A 24,335-nucleotide genomic window follows, 5' to 3' on the forward strand; every position below is an offset into this window, starting at 1 on the left:
ACTTCTGATCAGTGTTACAAATTAAAGATTTTCCTTCTACATTAGGAAAAGAATGGGATCTAAATGACACATTTTCCTGATAATGTGGATGTCATTGAAACTGTGTGAAAACTCAGAAGCAGAAAAAGGCAAAGCATTTTAAAAAGTCATCCTTAACTGGAAGAGAAACTGAAATGGATTCAAACTGCCAATTAAGTTTGTCATTTTTTTGCATTTAAAAAAAAAAAGAGACAATTGTTTAGGTACTTATTCCAAGCTGAAGACATGAGTTTATTGAATGTCTGAGAGATTTGTATTTAAATACAGTTAAAAAATTCCATAATCCACCAGCACATCCCAAACAGTTTACAACATGAAAGTCTCCAGTATTCATATAAGAGTTTACTAAAAAGAAAATACAACACCTAAATGTGAAGGTTATGTTCCACTTTAATGATGCACAATTACATAATCACTTCATGAAGAGTTGTAAGTCAAGTCAGGAGAATAAATTACTAGGATACAGTTTTATGAAAAGCTGGGTTTTTATGTCAACTTCCCTACTACTTAAAAGATCTGCTCAGGCAAGAAAATACTGTTTCTAGTAAACAAGTTATCTAATCTATGACAATTAGCTGTGTTGTTTAACTTAAAATAGAATGGGCTATGGAAATTTCCTTCAGAATTACATAAGTAGCTGTACAGCGTTTTTTAAAAGTCTGTTTTCCTCAAACTACATGTAGTTTTCCTAGTAAATGTAAGTAAACCACCATTTATCTACTACTGGTTTTAATAGATTTGCCAACAAGTACAGCAGTGTTAAAGAGTACTGAAAGCAAGTATTCAAATTCTTGACATATTCTGCCTGTAATGGCATTCTTTTGGTATGAATTAGTTATTTAACAGGAAAGGAGACTATAATGTTGTGAGAGAGAGTTGTATGCCAACAGTTGAGTAGTTTCTGTTTAAAATTCCTATGGAGAACAGAAACTGATAATACCACACACTTCTATTAAGAGCAGCTAAAATAGAATCTTTGTATTAATTCTTTTACCTAATTAGATACTCCAAAGAGATTATAATTAACAATAGCAATAAAAGTATGCAAGTACCAAAACTGAGAATTAGCTCATATTCATCATATTCAATAACAGTATTCTAGCTTTAAAATCTGAAATTTCCTTAAAAATACAAATAAAATTTTAATAATTCTGCCATGGATTTCTGGAAAACCAAGTCTGCTTTTCCTAATTTAACCTATTAAACATGGCCTACTTTTACATCAATAAAAAGGTGTCAAACACCACTCTGAGCAAAATTTGAAGCGTTCTGAGCTTTCAAAAGTCGCCACACTATTTCTAGTTATTCCAAGCCTTAACTGATAAACAGTACCACTAAATGTAAAAAAAAATTAAGTCATTTGCAGTTTACAATTAATTACACCTAACACATCCTTCTAAAAATGGATTCTTTCATATTCTCAATGAAAAATTAAAGAGCTTGCTCTTGCCTGTCAGGCAAATGACTACTTGTGCAAATTTAAATACAGTACATTGACCTAATGTAACAGTGGACAGATAGCAAAAGAAAATAGCAAAGCTGTTGCACACCAAGACCTTTTCAGTGTGCAGATAGGTCTACAATAAAGTGCTTCTCTTAACAAGTTATATTAATGATAGTAGAGATGCTTACCTAGTTTTAAAGCTTAAATTCCTTAGTAAATTGTTTAATCTCCCTGTACACCCCCAATCCCGCAAGGCACATTCAAAACATAAGCAAAGCACTGACTGTGAAGGATTAAGCTACAATAAAAAACATTAAGTGGTAGTAAACTACTGACTAGGTTTGTAAACAGTACCATCCCATTGCATCTCAATGTTCATGCATTATTGAAGTGAGTTTCTGTGGGAGCAGCTGCTGAACTCCAGATTTAACAATCGAGGCAACTTTCTTGATAATACACTACTGTGCCTTAGTGTTTTGGTGTGGAAGCTCACTTTTTTCATCACTTGAACAAAAAAATGTCACATTTGATGCATTTAAGCCTGTAGACTTAATTTACAGTTAGCACAACTGATTAGTGGCTGCTTTCGATCTATTTAGTTTTGGGGATTTGTTTTAAATGTATGTGACATTCACCTCTTTTGTTGAACCTCAGAATGAAGTTGTGCTCAGTACTCTTAAGAGAAGGTTTTGGTTATGTTAAAACATAGCTGGCCTGTTTTTTGGAGGCCATAATTCTGACCTGATAAAAACTGACTCAATATGAGGAATTAGCTTCTGTAAAAATAAAATGACATGTAGGATCAAATTGAGTAATTATTTTTTTCAGGTTCTTTTACAACCAACTTTGAGAAGTTTCTTTAGAAAAGACATTATGAACAAAGTCCATCACCACAAGTGATCTCTTACATAAATCATTGAAATGCGACTTGTTTCATCATGCTTCCACAGATGTTTCACAGATATTAAGTAATTCCACTAACATCAGAGTTTACAGAAATGGTCCAAGTGGTCTCACAAGGTACACCTAGCTAAACATTGCCATCATACCACAGAAGGTGATGCTCTATGAGCAAGAGGCATTCCATTGCTTTTCAGAAAAAGAGTGCATTGAGTTCATTTTGTCTTTCTCAGCTCTTGCAACAGAGCAAACACTACCAGAAGTATCAACATCAGGGTTCCAAGTTTTCCTCATTTGACATCCAGTTTAGCGTTTTATCACCACCTGCTCATATGCTCCAGATCCTACTCTGAAAGTTTGAAAAAAGTTAGTTCAATGTTAATTTAAATGAAAGCTAAATAGCAAGTATCACATATCAGGAAGTGTATTGTTTAAACAACCCAACCAACAGCCCTTCCAAAAAGACCCCAACAAAACCTCTCCACCCAAACAGGAAATATCAAACCAGCTAAATGTGAAGGGTAGAAAACATTTGTCATTATTACCATGCCATGGAGTCACCTACATTTTAATGCATTAAAGAGATTTTTTTTTTTGTACTACAGTCAAAATGAACAAAAACTAATGTTACTGAACAAGAAGTTACTGTTGGACTTCACTAGAATTTCTTAAACATCACCTTTAGGGTACCCCTCCCCACAGCTATATCATATGCAGCTAATACTCTTCATATACATTTATCCATAAACAAATCAGTGGGTCTAAAAAAACCAGAAAGTGATCATCATCTTACATTAAAAAACAAGAAAAACATCTTCAGTTGTTTGTTTATTCTGAATTGTAAATTGAACTCTCTCACCTCCCAGGTGACAGCCCATACTGGATGGTTTTCCACAGCAAATTGCAGTACTATGTAAAAAATTAATAGGGTAAGCTCTGCCTTAGTATAGTATTGTGCGTGGACTGTTCTGGCAACTGCATTAGGACAGATCTCTGTATGCTACAGGAATGTGTTCTGTACGCATTCATGTGATCCTAGACAGCCATTAGTATGCCCAGTTTGCAGATAACCCGATGAGAATCATCTTGTAACCATCAGTATTGCGTGCACATATAAAATGCAATTATGTTATGACTCTCAATATATTAACAGCTGCCTTTATACCTAAGTTCATAGTAATTACTGAAATACTGAGGATATTCTAATTTCTTGAGCTAAAAATATTGAGTTACATTGGACTGCAGAAACATGGTATTAGAGCATATTGCCTGGTTTTCATGCTTTCTCATCTGAAGATTAACACATTCAGGTCAAGTCATATATCAGGGTATTTGAAGAAGGTTTAGAGAAGAAAAAAAAGCCTCTGGTTCTAAACTACAAGACAATCTGAAGCAGATGATCAAAAGAAAGAGTTTAGGACTGCAAATAGCTGAAAGATGAAGAAACCATTGAAACAAATGTAACAAATGGAAACAGGATTTGTGAGGAAAAACTAAACTGAAGAAAATTAGGCTTGTTATCAGGAAGACGTAACAGTTTGATACTGTAAAGGTAGATGTGTAAAACACTTAAAATTTTCTTCCCACTCCAGGGTAACGTAGTAAGGCTGTAGAGCTCACATTTGAAACTGGTGTCTGTTTCCTGTGTCCATACTGAAACATTGCTTGCATCTGAAAACCTTGGAACTGAGACTCTTCAGAAGCTCCGAAAGTTAGTTCTCATGGCTGACACATCAGTTCTGTTTTGGAACTAATCTGTGTCCTATTTTAAAAACTGGCAATCTAGATCTTTTAGTGCTTTTAAATGATACAGAATAGAAAGATACAAAGATCAAGAATGTAGATGCAGAATAATTGCTGTATAAGATGCATTTTTATTTAGTATTGCCTATGGATTGTTCAAGCTACATACCTGTTAGGTAGATGGTGGCTTCCAAAAGAAGTGCTTCCACCAGGGCCCACAAATAATCTTAAACCTTCTTCTAAAAGGCAAATGAATTAAAATATGTTAGCTTTCTTTAACGTTGCCCTAGCTAAATCTAAGTAATTTTAAATCTACCAGTTCTGTAGCTGATACTTTCAGATGCAAATACTTTAAGTAATGAGGAACCAACTCCTACATGGTGTAGGTTGGAGGAGCTACCTTTGTCATAGATTAGTACTTGCTCTTTTAGGCTTAAAGTAATGATCTGGGAAAGCTCCCTGAGTCATGTGAGGGTATTTTCAATTTCTGGTAGACAAGATGAAGCAGAAAATTTAGCAATCCACATGCACAGTCCTTATGAATACGAACAACAGGGACTGTGAAGAGAATGGGTTTTCCTAAGGCCTGTAAATGTACATCAATTTTCCCTAAGCTTCCTTACTGATCTCCATACCTTCTGCACTTGAGTCTAAACTGAAGTCTTGACTCTGGAGTATTTTTTCAACTATATCATCAGCATCAACTCTGGTAGCATCAACCCTCTTCAGCTGTGACTCCACAGAGTCTTGCTTTACGGGATGTCTGCAAAAATAAATATATGTAGAGCTCTTAGACATAATAAAGTAATTTACTTGTGCTACATAAGGCTTTCAGATTAAGTGTACCTGCATTGTTTTTCCGATGGTGCATCTTCAGTAGATGTGTCAGTATCAGCTTCAGTTACTTTTGGCTCAGTCTCTTCACATGGCTCTAGAATACTTCCAGTTCCTGTTGAGGTACTTCCCACTGAGGTACTCCCCACTGAGGTGTTTCTCCTGTGGCAGAGTTCAGACAGACTGGATGATCTAGAATGACATGTGCTATAACCTGTTGGGAAAATGCAGGAGAGAGGGGTTACGTATGTTCTTGACAGGCCAGGTCCATCCTAAAACCGGAATTTGTGTTTTGTCTTCTGAAGGGACTTCAAAAAGCCCTATGAATGTATGTGCATGCATCAACTAGACAACTGACTTCAGGTTTTGTATTCTAACACATGCCATTTTCTTTTTGTTCTAAGTAATTCCTGTTTATATCATAACAAGTAGAATGACAAATACCATCCCCTTCAGCTTTTAGAGCTAAGTCTCCATTTTTTTTACTCATGGAAGAGGTGAAAATCTCATTCAGATACATTAATTGGAGGGAGCGAAGGCCAAAAACTGTCTTGCATCTGAAGAGATAATCCAGTGTAATTTTAAGAGGGGAAAAAATGTTACCCTTGCCACACCTGAAACTCCTAGGAAAATGCTTTCAACCCAAACCCTTTTTAAAACATAAAGTCAACTAATTTTCTCCTGTCTAAGCCTGTGAAAGAAAAATAATCCCCAACAACTCATAACAAAATTGTGAACAGCTACCTGACAGTTTTGATTGCTGACTTGCATAGCTTGATGTTCTGGAATGTCCACATGCACCAAGTTCATCTGGGACTGAGGCACTCTTTGATGAGACATCTGCAACATGTGCAAGTCAGACAGTGTTCCTAAAGCCAGCTTTATTGCTACTTTCTCTGTAATCTTGATTAGATTCAAAAGTCATATTTCCCAGAGGAATTACAGACTTGACACTGATTTTCTACAGACGTTTTGAAGATTGAAGTGCTGCAAAAATGTTAATGAATATACATTCTTTAAAAAATAAAAATCATAATATGTATCTGAGCAAAACAGAGAGTACCATTGGGTTAGAAAGATTTGTATGAAATGTAGCTGTAGATTTGTGTAGTGTCAATATTAAAGAGATGACCATGCTTTTCTCCAGTATCATAATAGAATGTTGTGCCAGACGTTTTCTGTCTGAAAAGCTAACCTGCATAAAATTTCAGCTGTGCTTGAAGTAGAAACTCACAAGCCATGTAAGAAGGTTCCTCTGCAGGCCAACTGTCAGCATCCCTTTCAGATTTGAAGTATTTTGTACATCTCCTTGAAACTATGATGCCAGTTATAAAAGCATTGAAAAATTAAGAGCATTATTCTATACCTGCTATACCCAGATGCGCTACTTTTAAATTTTCTCCACCTTTCCTGTCTTCATGCAAAGACTCTGATTCTCCAGCAATTGCTATAGATGTTGCTGTGGAAGGAGGTCTGTAAGAAAAAAAGGCGGTTAAGATTTGCTGTACTTCTGTTGTAATCCCTCCAAATCGATCAGTACATAGTTTTCATTTCAAATATGTTGGCATAATTCATACTGTGCATCAATTTAACAGACCTGCAATTCTTTTCTGAAAACATGCTGCCTAGTCCCCTATTGAAAGAAATGAACAAAAAAAGAAGCTTTTGCTATTGAGCTTAAGGACATTTTACAGAATCAATCTGCTCAGCCCTCAGGCTTCTGGAGATCCTGGGAAAGGCTTTTCCTTTTCTGATGATGGGTGGAGTGATATGTCTTTAACTTGAAGTTGTTTCTTATTTTTGTTAAGTGTATGAATCACAGGACAGTTTACATGCTAAGAATATATGTAATTCAGTACTTGATGGAATACACATAAAGGTGGTACGTAAAAAAACCCCCAGCATGCACAACAGTTGGCCAAGTTGGCTTGTGTGCTGTGACGTACTCCTGGCTTTGTTTCATCCCTGTTACAGGACAGGAAATGATTCTGGGCTGATAACCCTCCCAGCTCCTAATAAAGGGGTCTATGAACCATCTCCATGTATTGCCCTCTAAATTCTACCTCCTACAAAATAAAAAAGCATAATGTATGACATAATTTATATTTTAGTTCAATATTTAAAGGCTTTTAATAATGCTTAAATGCTTGTTTGAGTTAATACCAAGACCCAAAGGGAGATTTTATTAAAATACTAAACCTCTTAGTTTGGGTTTTGCTAGTGCAAAAGAAACTAATTAGAAAATGACAAAGCGCAAGCAATTTCTTGTGAGCAAATACAACCAAAATACATTTCAAGATGTTACCTACAGGGCGTTTTTTATGCTTTGTTGTTTCCTACTTTGGGAACAGACTGTTGGTCTGCATACAAGTGGGTTGACATTTTTAGATTTGACATATTCAATAAATTAGTCACTGTCTTCATGTAGAGTAACATAGCCCTTCTTAGGTTATGTTTGAAAGTAAATAGAGAAAGAAAAAAGCACATCTAGAAATACAGTGCCTGTGTGACTTAACTGTATAACATACTTCTGAAAGCAAGAACGGAATGGTTTCAGGGACGTCATCCCATATCAAACCCCAAGGCTTCGAGGCTTCTTCATAAAATATGTAGTTGGTTCCAGATTGTGAAACTGTTCTAAGGTTCATTTTTCCTTCTACAAAGGACATCTGGATTAGATAAATTTTTTGTTCCGTTTGTGTTGAAAGTTTATGTTCCAGGAAGCGGTTATATCACCAGTTTGGAAGAAAATGCCAAGTCTGAATAATTTGAGTTAGCCATTTCTTCCTAGGAATTCAGAAAGCTATTTAGGTACTAATTTAAACTCCTTCAGTACTAGGCAGTAAAAAACAGAAATACATTTCTTTGTTAGTATCCAAGACTAATGATTTTAGCCTTTGAGTAATTGTTCATCAGTTCCAGTGACATATTTATTAGTAGGTCTGACTCTAAAGTAAATGTACTAAAGTTGTTCTGAAGTAAAAGAGGTGCTAAGTAACTAGGGATACAGAAAAGTTTTGCCCAATCAGACAAATTCAGATAATATCCTCTTGCTATTTATTCAATAAGCACAAGATGAGATTCTACAGTGTTCAGTGTTCTATTCTTCTCATTAAAGGTTGGTAGAAGAGAAAAGAAAGGACATTTAGTCGTGTAAGGGTACATTTAAGAGTTCTGTGGTGAATCACCTAAGCTAGACTGGTACAGAATCACAGCACAACTATTACACTTCCTTAACTACAGATTAAGGACAACAAGGTCAAAGGATCCTCAATGTATGGCAGTGAATTTTCCTACCTACCTGCCCCCTCAGAGGTTACCTCTTGCATCTTTTACTAACTTGCAGAATGTCTTTGCTAACTAAATGTCTGTAAGTGCATTCTCTTGTACTAAGTTGAATCACGCTTCTGTTGTGTTTGTTGGGGTCTTTTTTGCAAATGAATATTTCAAAATCACCTGAGACTTGTGAATAAAAGGTATAGCAGCACCTTTTCCAGGCACAAGGATTAGTCAGATCACCCCGTACCAAGTATATTTATATAAGGTTGCTGCAGGAACAGTTTCCCTGAAGTGGTTTTTTTTACATTACAGAGATACAGGCAAGTATTCTGTGCTTGATACTAAGTATCTAACAGCAAGAAGCTCTATGATGCTTCTACTGGCAATTTTACCATGTTAGTCATTATTCAGCTACCGTGCCATTTATTTGTGCCTTTTTTTTTTTTTTTTTTTTTAAAGTACTGTTGCCAGATTGGAGAGATGTGAAAACACAAATCAGAAGTGTAATTCTCAACATGGAATGTACAATCAAAACACCACCCCACAGAGATTTTTTACAAACTTACGTTTTAAAGCACGGGTCTCCAGACATCAGCTGCATGTTGATCAAAACCTACACATAAAGAAAACAAAATCCACCATAAGGAAAAGAAAAATTGATCTGTGACACATACATGGTCATGTAAGTAAGTTATACTTGCCACAAATGTTACATTTAAGGAAAACAAAATGCCATAATCATACATGCAAATAAACACACTAAGGCAAACAACTACATCTTTTTTCTTAGTAGGCATACAAACAACACAAAATACCATTTAAAGTAAGATATTTACACATACAAGATTCTGAAAAAGACACATAGATCAAGGAGAATCTTAGCATTATTAATAATTAAGATGTCTTCAAGGGAAAAACAGAGCCAAGAAACTTAAAACCTGAATGAGCAAACAAGAGTATTGTTTAGACAGTAGGTGCTGAATATATTCTTTGCTGAGGGTGTTCAGCAAACTGCTGGCTCTCAGGACAGGTTGTGCTAACATCAGAGACACAGCAAAACCACACAGGGTAAATAAGCCATAGGACACAGTGCATTGAAGGCCTGTTAGGCAGGTCAAAGCCATCAATTACAAGTGTTCTGGACAGTCTGTGACTGTCAGAGATGAGAAAATCCATGCATAGACAGTATACTGAATAATGTGGGAAATTAATCCCAGTGTCTCAGTAGGAAAAGAATTTTTTTTTTAATTGCCTGAAACATTCTTAATGGAATTATTTTCAAGTTTATGGAACTTACTCAGTTTTTTAGCTCCCTGGACTAATGGAAGAGAATGTCGGAGTGGGTTTCTTTTAAGAATTCTCCCCAACTGTTACAGTGATTACTATCAAATAAAAACAGGAAAATCCCAGGAGTCATGGAGGTATTGAAGGTGGCTTGTACATAAATAAGCCAATTAATAGATTCACTCTCAGAAAGATGCACAGAAAGTTGCTCAGTCTTGAAGATACCATATATTAATTTGTTCATTTTACAGCTCCCCTTAGACTAGGAACACCTTTTAAAAGCTTTTCTTTTACAGCTATTCAGCTCCATTTCAAAGTGTAGGACAAATTCTGGTTTTGACTGTGTGGATTTTAATGATTGTCTCTAAACAACACTTTTGGTTTTACTTTAAATAGCTTTCCTTCCAGAAAGAGGTTCAGCAAATAAGTTTTAAATTTCATTAAGTGCTTAAAAATACCACTTGTTCTCTGCTTTATTGCTTTAAGTATGACAAAGGAAATAAGTTACTTTAAGAATGGAGTTATCTTGTCTTGTATTTTTGGTATCATAACCTTCCAGTAAACAGCGACGAGTGGTATTTCCCGATCCAGCAAACTCTGCTAGATTTAGATCTGCAAATCCCAGCTGTTAAGAGAAAATGACAAAGTTAGTAGTAAGCATTTGACTAAATGAAGGTACTTGATAATTACACATTGAGTACCACTCAGTAGCAGTTTCTTTCAAATATGTGTAAGAGGATGCCTATTAAAGGGAATGGACGGAGGCAAAAAGCAGAAAAAAACCCCTGAGTGTAAAATCCAGCATAGTTCCATTTTCAGTTAAAAATTTAAAGTGCAGAAAGAGAAAAAGAATGAGGAGAGTTTTCTTTATATTTTAATGTGAATGTAAATGTTTACTTTTACTAACCCTTTCCGCATACCAGCTTGGAAGAAAAAAGTTCTGGTGGTATAACACTGTTACATACTTACTAAACACACTGATTGAAAGTTCCAACAACACTGTGTCACTACAATGCACATAATGAAATCATGGGTATTACGTACTATTCTGTAATTACTTTAAAAGGGCATAAAATGGCAAGAAAGAAAAGCTTATCTGTAGGCAAAATTAGCTACAACTCAATTTACCTTTGCATATGCCTTTCCTCCTTTTAATTCCTAGAAAAAAAAGGAAAAAAGACACACCATTAAGCCATTAAATAGACTGACTCAGGATTTTTGTTTGGGTTTGGTTTTTTTAAATCTCACCACACATTTGCTAGACTATGCTGTTGTCATTTAGACCTTAATATTCATAATGCCTTTGGAGCAGGCCAGCAAGACACTGTTGTCTTGGGGAGAGGAAGGGCAAGTGCCTGATGCCAGCTGGCATTTGGCTCTTACAAGGTCTGGCCCCAAAGGTAGGACGTGCTGCCTGCAAAATTCTGGTACTTAGCACAGTTCGAGGCTTCTAAGCTTACTGCTGTTTAATGGAAGTATCAATCAAGGGCTAACTTTATAAACACTGAGGAGTAATTCCTTTGCTGCCCTGCTGGAAAAAGGGTTTTCTTCAATAAGAATATAAAACCCCCATGAATTAGTCAAAGTAAAGTAAGTAATAAGATTACTACAAAATTTTGACTAAAGGAATACCTGATGTGATTGCAGCTAAAATTTGCTTTATGAAGTTTATCAGACATTCAAAAATTAAAACAAAGCAAAGGAAAAAAAGCACAAGAAAAGAGGAAAGGAGGTGAAAAAATCTACTTACCTTCCGTACAGACACCCTGCAAGTGCAAGTATCCAGAATCCCTGTTGTGGCACTGGCACTGATTTTACACATAAAGAAGAACTTTTTCTTCCAGCGGACACAATTTGCCTGTACTACCTCCCTGCAAGTAGAGAGCATATGCTCAGTGTTAGTTGCACATATGTTCAGAAGCATACACTGCAGTAAGACAGCTGAAGAACAAACACTGGTTCCACTGCTTGTGGAGTGGTCACTTCATGCAAATTCTGTTCCAAGGCCTGAATAATCTCCCATTCTGCTCTTAACAGTGTAGCATGACTAAAAACTGTTCCAAACCTTGAACACAGTATTAGACCTCTAGAAGAATTCAACAGCCATGTGTTTTTGCAAATGAATGAGAGCGTAATTTCTGCAGTTTGCATCAGGAGAGTGAAGTCTTCCAGAATATTAGCTCCCAGGCACTGTCTCCCAAGCTGCTGAGCTTTGCAGTGTGCTCAAGATAGTATCTTTTGACAAACAGTTTTTCAGTTCAGAGAAAAGGAGCATCATACAAGCAAAGCTACATAAATTTGAGGCCTGGAAAGTAGAAAGGAGATGATGTGCAATAACCAGACACAAAGTAATACACTTGGGACAAATGAGAATTTCAGCTTCATACTGTGAGCTTGCCATTTGAGAGCAAAATAAGCTGACACATCTGAAGGGATCTGTTTCTCACTGGAGGAGAACAGTCTGAGTATGATGCAGCTGAGACAAAGGCAAGATGTAGGATGCTTTCAGTTACAAATGTCATTTTATAAGGCTCAGACAACACATTCTGTTTGGGTAACTGACCAAGAACAGACTCCAAAATGAACAGCTACAGGGAGGACAACTAGAAAACCCCTGTATCTTAAAAGAAAAAAATACATCTAATAAAAATACACTGGTGATTCAAATACTTGACAGACCAAATAACTTTTAAGTCAAATGAGAAATGGTTATGACCAAAATGAAGCATAGTCAAACACCCATTTAAAACTGAGAGTTAGAAGGCCTCAAACTACAGAGCAAGTTTCTAGAACAGTTTTCAAGTAAGAGAAGTAGATGCATAGGAAGTCTTTACAGTATTTTACCACAAGTTTGGCCAGTTTTTCACTAACGGGGGACATAAGGACTGTAATTCTGAGGACTTGCCTCAATAATCAAAAGTTCTTTTCTAGCCCCATGTTTCTAAACTCACAACTTGGAACTGTGAAGAAACTGATAATTTTTTCTACCACTCTGATCACTGAAGTACAGTCTTCACATATAAAAATATTTTTCCTTTTTCCTCTTCCATTTTTCTAATACATACATTCCTATGTTTTATACTAACTTCTGACAGCAGCTTATTATCGAAGAAGCAGTTTGATAGCTTTAGCAGATAGAATTCTGTGGTTGTGCATAAGCTGGAGCCAGAGTTCATCACGTGTATAGAAAAATGAAGAATTGCAGGGTGCTCACAAAAGCTCCCTTTGCTGTGCTGGTGAGACTGTCAGCTCCAGTACTCACTGGCACTGTGACTTCCTAAGGTGGGAATAAGCCAGACTGCCTAAAATGAGTCAGTTTAATGACCACAACAGATGAATAGATTCTGATGATACAACACTGAGTCATATTCAAGCATGTGACCTCAAAGGAACATGGTCTGTAAACACCATGATCTACTCTTTATCTAGTACGTTTTACATTGCAAACTTTCCTGTACTTTGGGAAAAAAGAATCCCATCCTGCTGTCATGGGAGTTATTTAAATACAAAAAAGAACAGAATTTTAAAAAGCCAAATTACAAGTAGTTACATCTCTATTGAAACAGGCTCAGACAAGAAGACATCAAGTAAAATACACCCTTAAAAGGGATAATTGATAACTGCTAACATTTGTGACACATATAATACAGTGCCACTAAACAAAGTGTTCACTTGTCATCCATACAAGTCAGAAGATCCTTTCTCTTTACATCTGTTTGTTACACAAGTAGGACAGCAGCCATCATCATCCTTCCCACCCTCTCCTTGTCACCTAGGACACCACTACCAATAAGAGCATCACTTCTGCTGCTGTTCATCATTTTGCTAAGTTCTTGTAGTGTTTTTACGTCTGTAACATCTCCAGTTAGTAAGTAATGATACTTTTTTCCCATTGAAAAAGTGTTCTTGTAAACTCATGAAGTCAAAATGAAGTGCCAAAATCTTTGTACAACTTAGTATTATGGTTCAAGTTGTTTCTGCTTCTCCCAACAGCCTTCTGCCTCTGCAGCAAAGTCAAAGCAGCTGCACATTCTACAGAGTGTTCCAGACATCACTCACATTGTAGCTAAAGATAATGCAGTGAACATTAAACGTATTTTTGCTTGTAAATGCAAGATAAATGTAAGCAACATCTGCTTGAGAAATAAAAGTGTCCTTAAAACCTTTCAGGATTTTGAATTTATTTCAACATACCAATACTACTATATGGATATCATGGTTCAAGTAAGGAAGATAGCACGAAACCACTCTGCTTTTAATAGATTCAGTCCACTCATATCACAGGTCAGGATTTGCAAACAAGAAGTAGAAGTGACAGTAAAAAAGCCTCAGTTGTGGATACTGATGGTCTAATTTTTGTAAAAATAAAATCAAAACCAGGAATACTGCTTTCTTCTCATGAGGATGTCAAAAAAAAAGTATCATTAGTTTCTCTCACTGGCACCTAAATCACAAGACATTAGAAAAATTTGTACACAATTAAAAAAAAAAACCAACTTCCCCAAATCCCACTAAACAGTTCTTCTAATTCCACTGTATAAAAGAAAGAATTGATGTATTTTAATAATTTTTTAGTAAAGAGGAGTACCATCTAGCTATTCCCATCATGCTGAAAAAACAAGGTCAAATAATCAGAACATTTCACTCCAACAGTAACATCTAAGTTTATAAGATTCTTCGTTAAGTGCAAGGCCTTCAGAAAATAAACAGCTGTATTGATTGGCTGCTATGGAAATGAACCCAGATAACTTTTGGCAGCTGTGCCGGTGCCGCAGGCACGCTGGGGAGAGCTTTCCGTTCTGAGTCAGTTTCCTATGAGCCTCCTGGTCACTTTACCACATGCAAAGCAAAACCAGTTGTTTTCTTAATCAAAACATATCTTAGTTACCAAGATGCACTGGAATACGTACTAGGCTGTAGTGCTTCGGTGTAACTTAATAAATGCTGTCAGTAATATGTAACCAAGAATAAATTCAATAAACAGATACTGTAAGATAAAGTGACTCCAAAGTATAATGTAAGTTACCATCACTGTTTCTTCTTTAGAGGGACAATTTCACATTGACTAAACTCCAAATACAAGATTTCGGCTGTAACCAAGACCTTATTTGTATATATTTCATATACTGTACACAATTGCCACTTAAAATGTTGAATAAAAGTATTGGATTTTTCTTTTGACCCTCAACAGAGGAAAAAGTAAACTCAAATAAAAGAAACAATAAATCCTAATCCAGTCACCTCCTCATCCTAAATTGTTAAAAAGAGATGGACTTTTTTTTTTTTTAAGATGTTGTGTTCATTAGATTGTTTGTTCATGGATAAAATCTATGACTAATGCCTTGTTCAGCAAATAGCTACAAATGCAAAAATAAATCACTTTTAAGGACCTTAAGTGTCATAGGAAAGATTCCTTCTTGATAAATGGAAAAGCTTTAGCATGAGAGGCTCTGAAATAAAGAAGCCAAAACTCCTTGTGGACATTTACCAAAAGACTGTGTTCCATTAATCGGAAAAATTAAGAAGTTTTTATCTGAATTATTCTAAACAGCCAGTTAGAATCTTTAGCTATATTATGTTAAACTGCTTGGGTTTGTAGTGCAATTATTTTAGATTTATTGGTTACCAAAGAAACAATAAATTGGGATCATTTGTTTTAAGAGGCCATTCAGTCTTTGTATCAGACTATGTTCACATGAAAATACTTCCAGAACTACTTTTAGATTCAGCTGGGTCAGTACACTTCTTTATGTCAAAGAAAGTGGTGTTTGCTTATGCATCTTACAGCTTGTGGACAGAACATGAGTTATCTACTCACTGTAAATACCTTGAAAAAAATAGCTTCTTCACTACATGAGGTAGATGAGCATATTATTATCTTTTAAAGCTAGTAATTTGATGAGAGAGTCACCTAAGTTTTGCTTGTTTATTTTAGAAAAAGAGCTATCATGTTGATAAGATGGCCTGAGGGCAGTGAGGCTGCTGCTGCTCCACTCCTCAGATGCAAGCAGCAGCGAGGCTTAAGAGGTATTCCCGGGAAGCCCCCACTCTGAGCACACAGAGCCGGCCCGCTGGTCACAGGCACACGGGGCACTCAGCCAGCCTTAGCCCACCCCTGGGGCTGAGCACGCCAGAGGTCTGCTAGGTACATACATACATACATGGAGACGTGTATGGCTCCCAGGATATCCCACCTGCTCCACAGTCCAGCTTGATCCCTGAGCACATCTGCTCCAGAAGCTGGCACCACAGGCACACGGTGCTCTGACTCCTGGTCCCACCCCAGTGGCTAGCATTTGCTTTAACACATCTGGACTCTCTAGTTCCTGGCATGCAAGTGGTCTGGCCCACAGTTCCAGGCCAGCTGCTGGCACAGTGGACACACAGGGCCCTGTGACCCAAAGTCCCACTTCTGTGGCTTAAATGTGCTCACTCTGGCCTCTCCTGTTGCTGGCAGCCCAGGCCCTGTGACACACTCTTGACTCCAGTTGCTGGTACTCAGACATCCCCTGCCCCGCAATGCACACTGAACAGAGAGCCCTTCCCCCAGGAAAGGGCCACAATGTAGTTCAATACAAAGATACAACAGACAGTACTAATTAGAAACAGATTAGACAAATGTACCAACCAGCAAACTATTTACCCTTTATCCCCTTAACTCCCTGTTTTTCCCCACACTTGCTCCTCCTCAAACTCATCCCTTCCTCCACCTTTCATTCCTCCCCAAATTGTCCCTTAATAAGCCTCTTCCCCTGTATCCCATGATGTGTCTGATAGGCAGCAACTCCCCTCAGTCCAAAATACGTTTTACCAATATGATGGGTTTCCTGCCTGGAGGATGGGGCTAAGGCTCTCCTGGGGCAGCCCTGGGAGGGGCCCAGAGTGTCCACTTGTCCAAGCCCATAATTTCAGTTCTCCACCTGCCTGTGTGTCCCTGGGCTTGTGTAGATGGGCTTTGATGGGCTGATGGTTCCTGTGACAGGACTGGGAGTAGCTGGACATGGGTATTATTTTAGGCCCTCCACCCTCCCTGCCTTTGCTTACTGTACTCATTTGTGGGTGGGCAAATGGACTTCTATCACCTAAAGCTTCCTTTGATGGACCCCTCTCTGAATAAACTTAATACAGATAGCTCTGTCCTTCTGATACAAATACAGTATTTAGTAGACTGGAGTTACAGAGTTATTTTTAGTCTAGCAAATAGTCTTTTAAAATGGGAGCAATATCCCATTCATATAGATATTTTATATATATATATATATGCTTCTTTTATGCATCTAACATCTTTCTTCTGCAGAAAGCTGGAACACTTAACAAAGGCCAGTGTCATGATCCTACCTTACAGAGACAGGAATTAAGGCATTAACCTACAATCTAACAGTGTAGCCACACTCCCAGTGGCTTCAGATTCAAGTACTTTACACTAAGATTCAACCTTTCCTAGGCTATCTTTAGTATTAGGATGGTATTGTTGGATATGGAGTTCTCATATATACTATACATTAACACATAATGGTTGGTTTGGCATGTAAGAGAAGAATACCCTCTTGCACTCCTCCTACCCAAAATCTACTTCCACGTAAAATTCACACAGTGTCATAGTTGAAGGAAAGATACAGGTACACATGCAACAAGGTCCTGGAGCAGTACTAAGCTACACTTTAAATTGTTATCCAATAACCAAATGCTAAATTTAGGCTTCATACAGAAAAGTGCATCACTTGAAGTGCTCGGAGTATGAGCTCCAAAGTATATGCTGTAGCAATAAGCTTATGCAAAGCTTTAATGTATTTCTCTATTCAGGAAGAAATTCGGTTTACTTTTCCTTTAATATTTTGTTTCCCTCACGCCTGAGGCATATAAGATGATATATTTTTTCCAACAAAGCCATTTTTTCCTAAGCATTGCTAGAAAACTGAACAAAACCAGTCATTTACTAACAGAGCTTGAACGGTTCACAAATTTCAGGACTAAGCAAACAGCTGGCTCTGCAGGAAGAGCTCCACTTGTTTACAGTGCACAGCTTCCCACTTAATTTGCTGTTAGTACATGCAAAACTCGAACATTTTCTATTCCACATGTTTTTACTCATAAAACAGGCTACATTTTTAACTAGCAGCGTTTCGTGTCAACAATTTCTTATAAAATATATATAAACTGATTGTAGATAAAAAAACTGCTGGTTACAGGCAGATGCAGAGACCTAGAAGGGAATTAGCACTGTGAAGGGCAAACTGCATTAGAAGACTGAAGTCAGCAAGTCAGAGGAAATTGAACATTTGAGAGGGTATCTGCAGTACTGTGCTTGGTTTTGGGGCCTTCTTGGCAGAAGACTGATGAACTGAAGCAAGTCCAGGGGGTGTGAGATCAGAGTCTGGAGTCAGGGATGAATTCTTCTCTGATGCAGGAGAATTTGGAAACATGAGATTTTTACAATGTGATTGATGATGAGGTGAAGGAAGATCTAATTGCCATCTGCAGCCATCTCTACTAAGTTAGAAGATGGAGCCAGACATTTCTTAGTGGGGAACAGAGAAAGGAAAAGGGGCAATAACAAGATAAATTCCAGTAAAATAAGGGAACAAATGTTCACAATAAAAGTGGTGAAGCAGCTGGGCAGGTTGTCTACAAAAACTGGCATCTCCATTATTACAGAGAAAGCTCTGAGCTTCCTGATCTGAAATTGGTCTTGCTTTCAGCAGGCAGTTGGACTATGTGATCTCTAGCATTACCCTTCACCCTAAATTATTCCATGAACAGAAATAGTCCTTAAAATATGAAGGCAATCAGGTGCTATGGTACTTGCAAATGGCAAGTTTATGGCAGAAAAATACTGTACTCCATGTACTGTGCTGAGGTCAGGGCGAAAAAACAAACCAACAAACCATCACCAGCTCTTTTAAACCAAAGTGCAAGTTCTTCTGCACAAACCAGGTACCTTAAGCATGAAAGCTTTTCCCACTATCTCTCCCTCTTTAACAGATGTCTATCATGTATCTCTTCTCAGAAACGTTTTTTGTGGCTAGTTAGCTGTTGACCTATCTCTTATCAGTACTTATAATTACAGTAACAGAAGTCTCACAAGATTGAGCCCTTTTCATATCTGCAATAACCAGTTACCCCCCATGCAAAGAGCAGACTGTACAAACATTTTACTTTCCCCTAATGTAGCCCTAAGATGTACCCCTTCAAAACTAATTTTATATTCTTCACTCCTCTGATTCTTTGTTTTTTCTCATGCATATTCTTTAAATCAGTTGACTGAACACATTTTATTGTAACTATTAATGAAAGGAGAAGTACAAACAAACTACACATTGAAAAAGAAGTTATACTTTGTGTAGAGAAATTCTTCTTACCTTTTCCTCCCTACAGAGGACAGGGTCTGAAAGCTGCTTAACCAAGTGTCTCATCACAACTGAGGAAACATTAAGTGGACATTCAAGAATCTGAAAAAAGCAGCTACAAAATTGCAAGGTAGGATTTTTATCCCACTGCCAGTATTCCTCACAGTACTTGAAAACTTAGTTTGTTTCAGGTTCCCCAACTGCAAATCCAGTTACAGCTGAAGAAGAAGCTATTAGAAGTAGCATTATCCAGCTCTGAAGACTGTCAGCAGGATTCATACATCATGCAGGAAGATTAGTGTGATAGGGACAGTGATTCCATGTGACAGGTATGTTTTTCTAACAAGTATTGTTGTTTAAAAACAGAGAGCTGGTTAAGCTGCGTTACTAGGAGAGTTTTCCCCTTTCAAATGCAATAGCAGCAATCAGGAAAAGAATGGTAAAAAGACAACTTGAAGAATCCGGTGAGGCAGAAAACCTACTTGTTGGTGTCACAAAAAAATAGATGTAGTTTGAGACAGTTGAGAAGGAGGTGGCCATGCATCATTAGAAGTACTTATCTGGCAGATAAGAAGTCAATTTCTACAGAAAACAACTACATGCTCTAGCCTGTATCTATTAGGAATAAGAATATATTCATGCATGATCTCCCACAACTTCTTCTCAAGACTCAAGAGTGTACGTAAAAAAACCCCGACATTGGTGAAATCTGTTGGAAAATAAAATGTTTTGATGAAAAACTTACAGCTCTTGGCCACCTTGAATCTCTGTCTGTCACATACAGCAATCATAATCAGCTTTTTAGTTTAGAATGTTGCTGTGCAAAAGAAAGAAGATAAAAACATCAGCAGTCTAAATTGCCAGAAATCAGATCTGAAAGCAAGGGGAATATGACCAAACTGAAGGCAGCAGTCAGAAGAACACACCAACCAAGTCCTTTTCTGGAGTGGGGTGCAGCTGGAAACCAAGCTAAAAATGGAACTACCAGGCTTACAGCTACTGCAGGCTCTGTCGATGGAGTACAGCATTAAAAGTACACCCTCAAGAAATAAGATCCTTATTTCCAAAATTTCTTGGGTTTCCTCATATTCCATCTGTTCATTTACTGCTGACTGAGCAACAGCTCAGCCTATGAGCCTCAGTTATCTACTCTAGGGGCTTATCAATTATCAAATCAATTCAGCCTGTTAAAGTGAGGGCAGTTGCAGAAAGCCTATACTTGCTATATATTTATATCTACATTAGAATGGCCACAAATAAATATGCTTCATATTTAGTCAGGTCTGTACCTTAAAATAGTATTTTTTTTCTGTTCAAAATATTCGTATGTGTAATTTCTGCCCTGAAGTAATCTTCTGTCCTTTGATGGTGCATTGGACATTATGTGCACACTGTTTCATGACCAGGCAGTATATAGACACACAGTATCCTGGAAAACGCACAAGTGTCATGTATTAACGTATCCAATTTCAAAGAGAGAGATCTGTTGTCATTGGCCCAGGGAAAGGTACAAAGGTGCCTCGCCACACAGGAAACCAGGCTTAAGATAGGAAAGCTTCCTAAATGAAAATGAAGTTTGTTAGCATAGCTCTGCATACATGCACAGTATATTGGCTGAAAATCTACCCCTTATTCTAACATCTGAAAACACAATGGTAAAGATCCAGAAGTCATGCTAGAAAGCAATTTCAGAAAGGGGAGGGCAGGAATTACACTGTATGGCTGATTGTCAGTTTGCTGAAACTACCAAACTGCACCTCCCCCCTTCCACAACGCCCTTCAAGGTTTTCCCTGTTTTAGAGTCAAAGCTTATAACACATTCATTCTCTCCAGAACTCCAGGGTTCTGCTCTCCCAAAAACTCTCAAACATTTTTCCCAGTTTAAACACTGCTGCCACTTGGCTGGTCAATGTCATTGGATCAAAATTTTATTTGGCACTACCAGATTACTTTAAAAGTTGAATATTTTGTCAGGTAATTAAAAATTTAGTATTATAATACCGAATTTTATTTTCCTACAGTAAGTATTCACAGATGTTTATAGGGATGTTTCAAATCAAAGTTTTCTAATTGGAGTTCTAAAAAACTATATGCAAACACCAAAATGCAAAGTGATGTGGTTGCTATTTACACACCAGCCAGATCACTGTGTACTGCACTATACAAGCTGCTTTCACCTGGTCACAGAATTTCTGTACACTTCAGGCACACATCTGTGGGAGCCTGAAAAGTAACTGGGCTGTGGCAAGTCTCCAGTAACGTGGCCTATGTCTCCATAACATATTTCTTAGGTAGCTCTTTCTCAAAAAAGATCTGAGAAGCAAAAAACCCTATTTTTCAGTAGCTTGAACTTTTATCTGTCTTCTTTTCATCTTACTTCAATGATCAGAGGGATGATGAAGGTACCACATTGCTTGCAGGATCAGGACTTTAATCATTCATACAGCATGATCCATAGAGGGCTGACAAGACAATCACTTGAAACTGTTTTCAGGACGCTTGCTACATACATGTGGGCCCCTATTCCAAGGCAACTGCTGCCCTGGGTTTTTATGACATTTTTCTCTGTGAGTAAACTTTGGAAATAAAATGCTAATAATGTTAGTGTGGTTTATGGACTTTTTTTTTTTAAACTTTCTAAGGCAAGAGGCAGCAGGGTATTGGTCTGTATGGGTACCAACTTGAGAACCTCATAACTTCTCCCAAAATAATTCGTTTACTAGACTTCAGTGAGTAACAAAAATAAAGCTATTAAGAAAACAGAGTCCGTTTCTCCCTGTATTATAAAAGTTCTGGAATGAGTTTGTCTATTACTTTCTGAAACAACAGAATTCTTTTATAAAGCTAAAAAGATCACTACTTAAGGGATATAGCTGCCAGCTCACAGCGAAACTAATAAATGAATGCAACTAGAAGATGATGGCCATCAGAAGGTTTGCAACTGAGAAGTTTTGAAATACTGCCATTCTGATGTAAACTTAATTTCTTCCTTACTTATTCAACCCTTTGCTGAATCACCACTCTGAAAATTCATCTGTTAATTCTTAAGCCAAGAGCAAAGGCACTCCCTAAACTGGCACTGAAGGATCACTGCAGAAGAATTCTTTACCTTCCTACCAGCATACCCAAACACCTCTCAGTCAAGCAGGAATGAGTTCACTTACAGGGACCCTGATATACCAGCATATGTTCCATTGCTGTTATTTTTTAAGCCATACCCCCAGAAAAGAAAATGGAAGAATTTCTGAACTTCAACTCAGACACAATTTTTTACATTGGTTTCCCTACACATACTCCATCCTACCACACACATTTTACTCTAATAGACCATTCATGAAGATATGAATGTAGGCTTTCAAGCATTTAATTTTAGCATCATAAATAGGCAAGGCAAAAAAGGCTCAAAATCACCATAATGTGTCAAAACCATCTGCTCAGCTGAAAGCAAGTCCTTGAAAATAGAGATCCTGCCCAGAAGACATATGTCAGCTTGTGAAAATTGCTTCAAGGCAGTAAGGGCTGGAATAGGACAGTAATGGCACATTAGTGCCTGAATCACGATTGTCATCATCATCATCATCTATTACTTATGAAGTCACTCACAGGAAAAACGTTGAAGAAAGACACGAAATGAGAACAGAACACTGATGAGTTGAACAACTTCCAGCCACACAGAAGAAAAATTTATCTTCAGTTATGCATGCTAGTATAATGGAATGGTTAAATAATGAGGTTCTAGGCCAAAGTTCTATTTTTATTCTCTTCCTTTTCCTTGATTAATTTAATTTACAGAATCAAAAGCAGATAATTCAGAAAGCTCTGTAACAACAGTATTTTAATAAGGAAATAACTGGATATTCATGGATTTGTTACTGTCTTCTCCTAGAATTCTACAAGACATTTTCCAGTAAATTGTTTTTGTAATAATATTAGAGTAAAATAACTCATACAACAAGTGTAATAGGAGGGGAGTCTCCTCCTCCTCAGACCTGAAGCCACAGCACACCCATCCTATTGACAATGTTCTGCCTCTGCCTGGTACTTGGAAAAAATTAACACACTGGCACTCTATTTACCCATTGCTACCAGTGGCTCAGGGAGCCACTGTCGCAACAGATGACTGCTCTATTGCTGAGGCACAACTAAAGGCAAAAAGAACGAGGGAAAAAGGACATGGGCCTTGCTGCACTTGCACTACAGAACTGAGTATGAACCAGGTCAGTAACACACGACCTGAGCACTTAGAGGAAAAATTGAGGACTTTTCCATGAAACTTAGCTCTCTATGTAAATATCTGTAGAACGAAACACAGCAAGCCAGTGTCCAGTCATTAAACAATAAGGTGGTACAACTCACAAGGGACAGCTCAGACTACAGGCTTGGGGACAAGAAATTCGCTTCCCCTTCTGTTACCCATCCGCTCATCAGCTCCAGGCATTATGGCACAAGCGACCCGTTTCTCTGGGACAACCCTCATCGCTCAGGGATTAATTTCCCCTGTTACTCCGTGTTTAGGAGCCTCAGTATTTAATTTACAACGTTACGACTCCACGCAGACGAGGAGTTACAAGTGCTCCCACATGTGTTCTCTCGCCGTTAACGCTGACAAAGCAGGCGAGATGAGAAGACGGCCAGCCTACCCGGTGCCACGCCGTGCCACAGGAGCTTCCTTCGACGAGAGGAAAGGCGAGCAGCACAGCCACAGCCGCCAGGAGCCCCGGGGCAGCCACCCGCTCCCTTCCCCGGGCCCCCGCGCTCCTGCCCGCCCGCGCGAAGCGGCTGAGCCCCAAGCTCGCCAAGGCAGCCGAGGAGCGGGCGGAGGGGCTGCGGAGGCGGCAGGGCCGCCCTTGCTCTCGGGGGGACGCGGTCTCGAGCGGAGCCCGTCGGACGGGGGCGGCCGCAGCCCGGCAGACCCCGGCTCGCGAGTCCCGGAGGCACCTACCGGGAGGATTCCCCGCTGAAGCTGCCCCCGTCCAGCAGCCGCACCTTGCAGAAGAGGATGCCGTTGACGAAGGGCACGGAGGAAAGCTCGTCCAGTTCCAGCTCCACGCGGAACTTGAACTTCTTCTTCTTCATCATGATGAAGGCCATGGGCCAGGGGCTTCCCGGGGGCCGCCCCCACGGCAGCTCCGCTCCGCTCCGGCCACCCCGCTCCGCTCCCATGCCCGGGGCGAGGGCGGCACCGCGGGACGGGCCGGAGCGGCGGCGACCGCTCCCAGCTCAGCCCCTGCCGGCCGCGCCGCTCCCGGCCAGCGCTTACATGGCAGCCGGCGCCTCCCTTTCAAACCCGCCCGCCTCCGCTCCGCCCGCTGCCGGCAGCGGCGGCCGGAGCCATTGGCGAGCGCTGCCGCGAAAGGCTCGAACGCCGGCGTGCGGTTTCCCGAAGAAGTTGGCCCGGGCCGGAGCAGGGCTGTTCAATAACGGGACCTCGGCGTGCCGCTCCGCACGCCCCACACGGTGCCCGG

At 38.8% G+C, this 24,335-nt stretch overlaps 1 protein-coding gene across 1 annotated transcript; it reads right to left on the reverse strand.

Annotated features, from left to right (window-relative positions):
* Window positions 1-237: 237 nt before the first annotated feature.
* Window positions 238-24,335, reverse strand: FAM102B (family with sequence similarity 102 member B). Its single transcript, XM_048312623.1, has 11 exons — window positions 23,813-24,335; window positions 11,274-11,394; window positions 10,652-10,681; window positions 10,032-10,148; window positions 8,806-8,852; window positions 6,327-6,433; window positions 5,705-5,800; window positions 4,973-5,174; window positions 4,762-4,889; window positions 4,296-4,365; window positions 238-2,732 (listed from the first exon to the last, which is right to left on the reverse strand). The coding sequence occupies exons 1-11, from the start codon at window positions 24,031-24,033 to the stop codon at window positions 2,690-2,692; spliced, it is 1,182 nt and encodes a 393-aa protein (XP_048168580.1). The 5' UTR covers window positions 24,034-24,335; the 3' UTR covers window positions 238-2,689.

The sequence above is a fragment of the Corvus hawaiiensis genome, chromosome 9 (assembly GCF_020740725.1).
Source record: "Corvus hawaiiensis isolate bCorHaw1 chromosome 9, bCorHaw1.pri.cur, whole genome shotgun sequence".
Taxonomy (NCBI): Eukaryota; Metazoa; Chordata; class Aves; order Passeriformes; family Corvidae; genus Corvus; species Corvus hawaiiensis.

What these genes read in the sequence shown, in the direction of transcription:
- FAM102B (XM_048312623.1), bottom strand. Translation starts at nt 24,033, where the DNA reads ATGGGAGCGGAGCGGGGTGGCCGGAGCGGAGCGGAGCTGCCGTGGGGG. An exon ending in AAGATAACTCCATTCTTAAA is followed by an intron (nt 8,853 to 10,031) that starts GTAACTTATTTC and finishes CTTTATGTGTAG; the next exon opens with GTTTTGATCAACATGCAGCT. An exon ending in GGAGACCCGTGCTTTAAAAC is followed by an intron (nt 6,434 to 8,805) that starts GTAAGTTTGTAA and finishes TTTTTCTTACAG; the next exon opens with ACCTCCTTCCACAGCAACAT.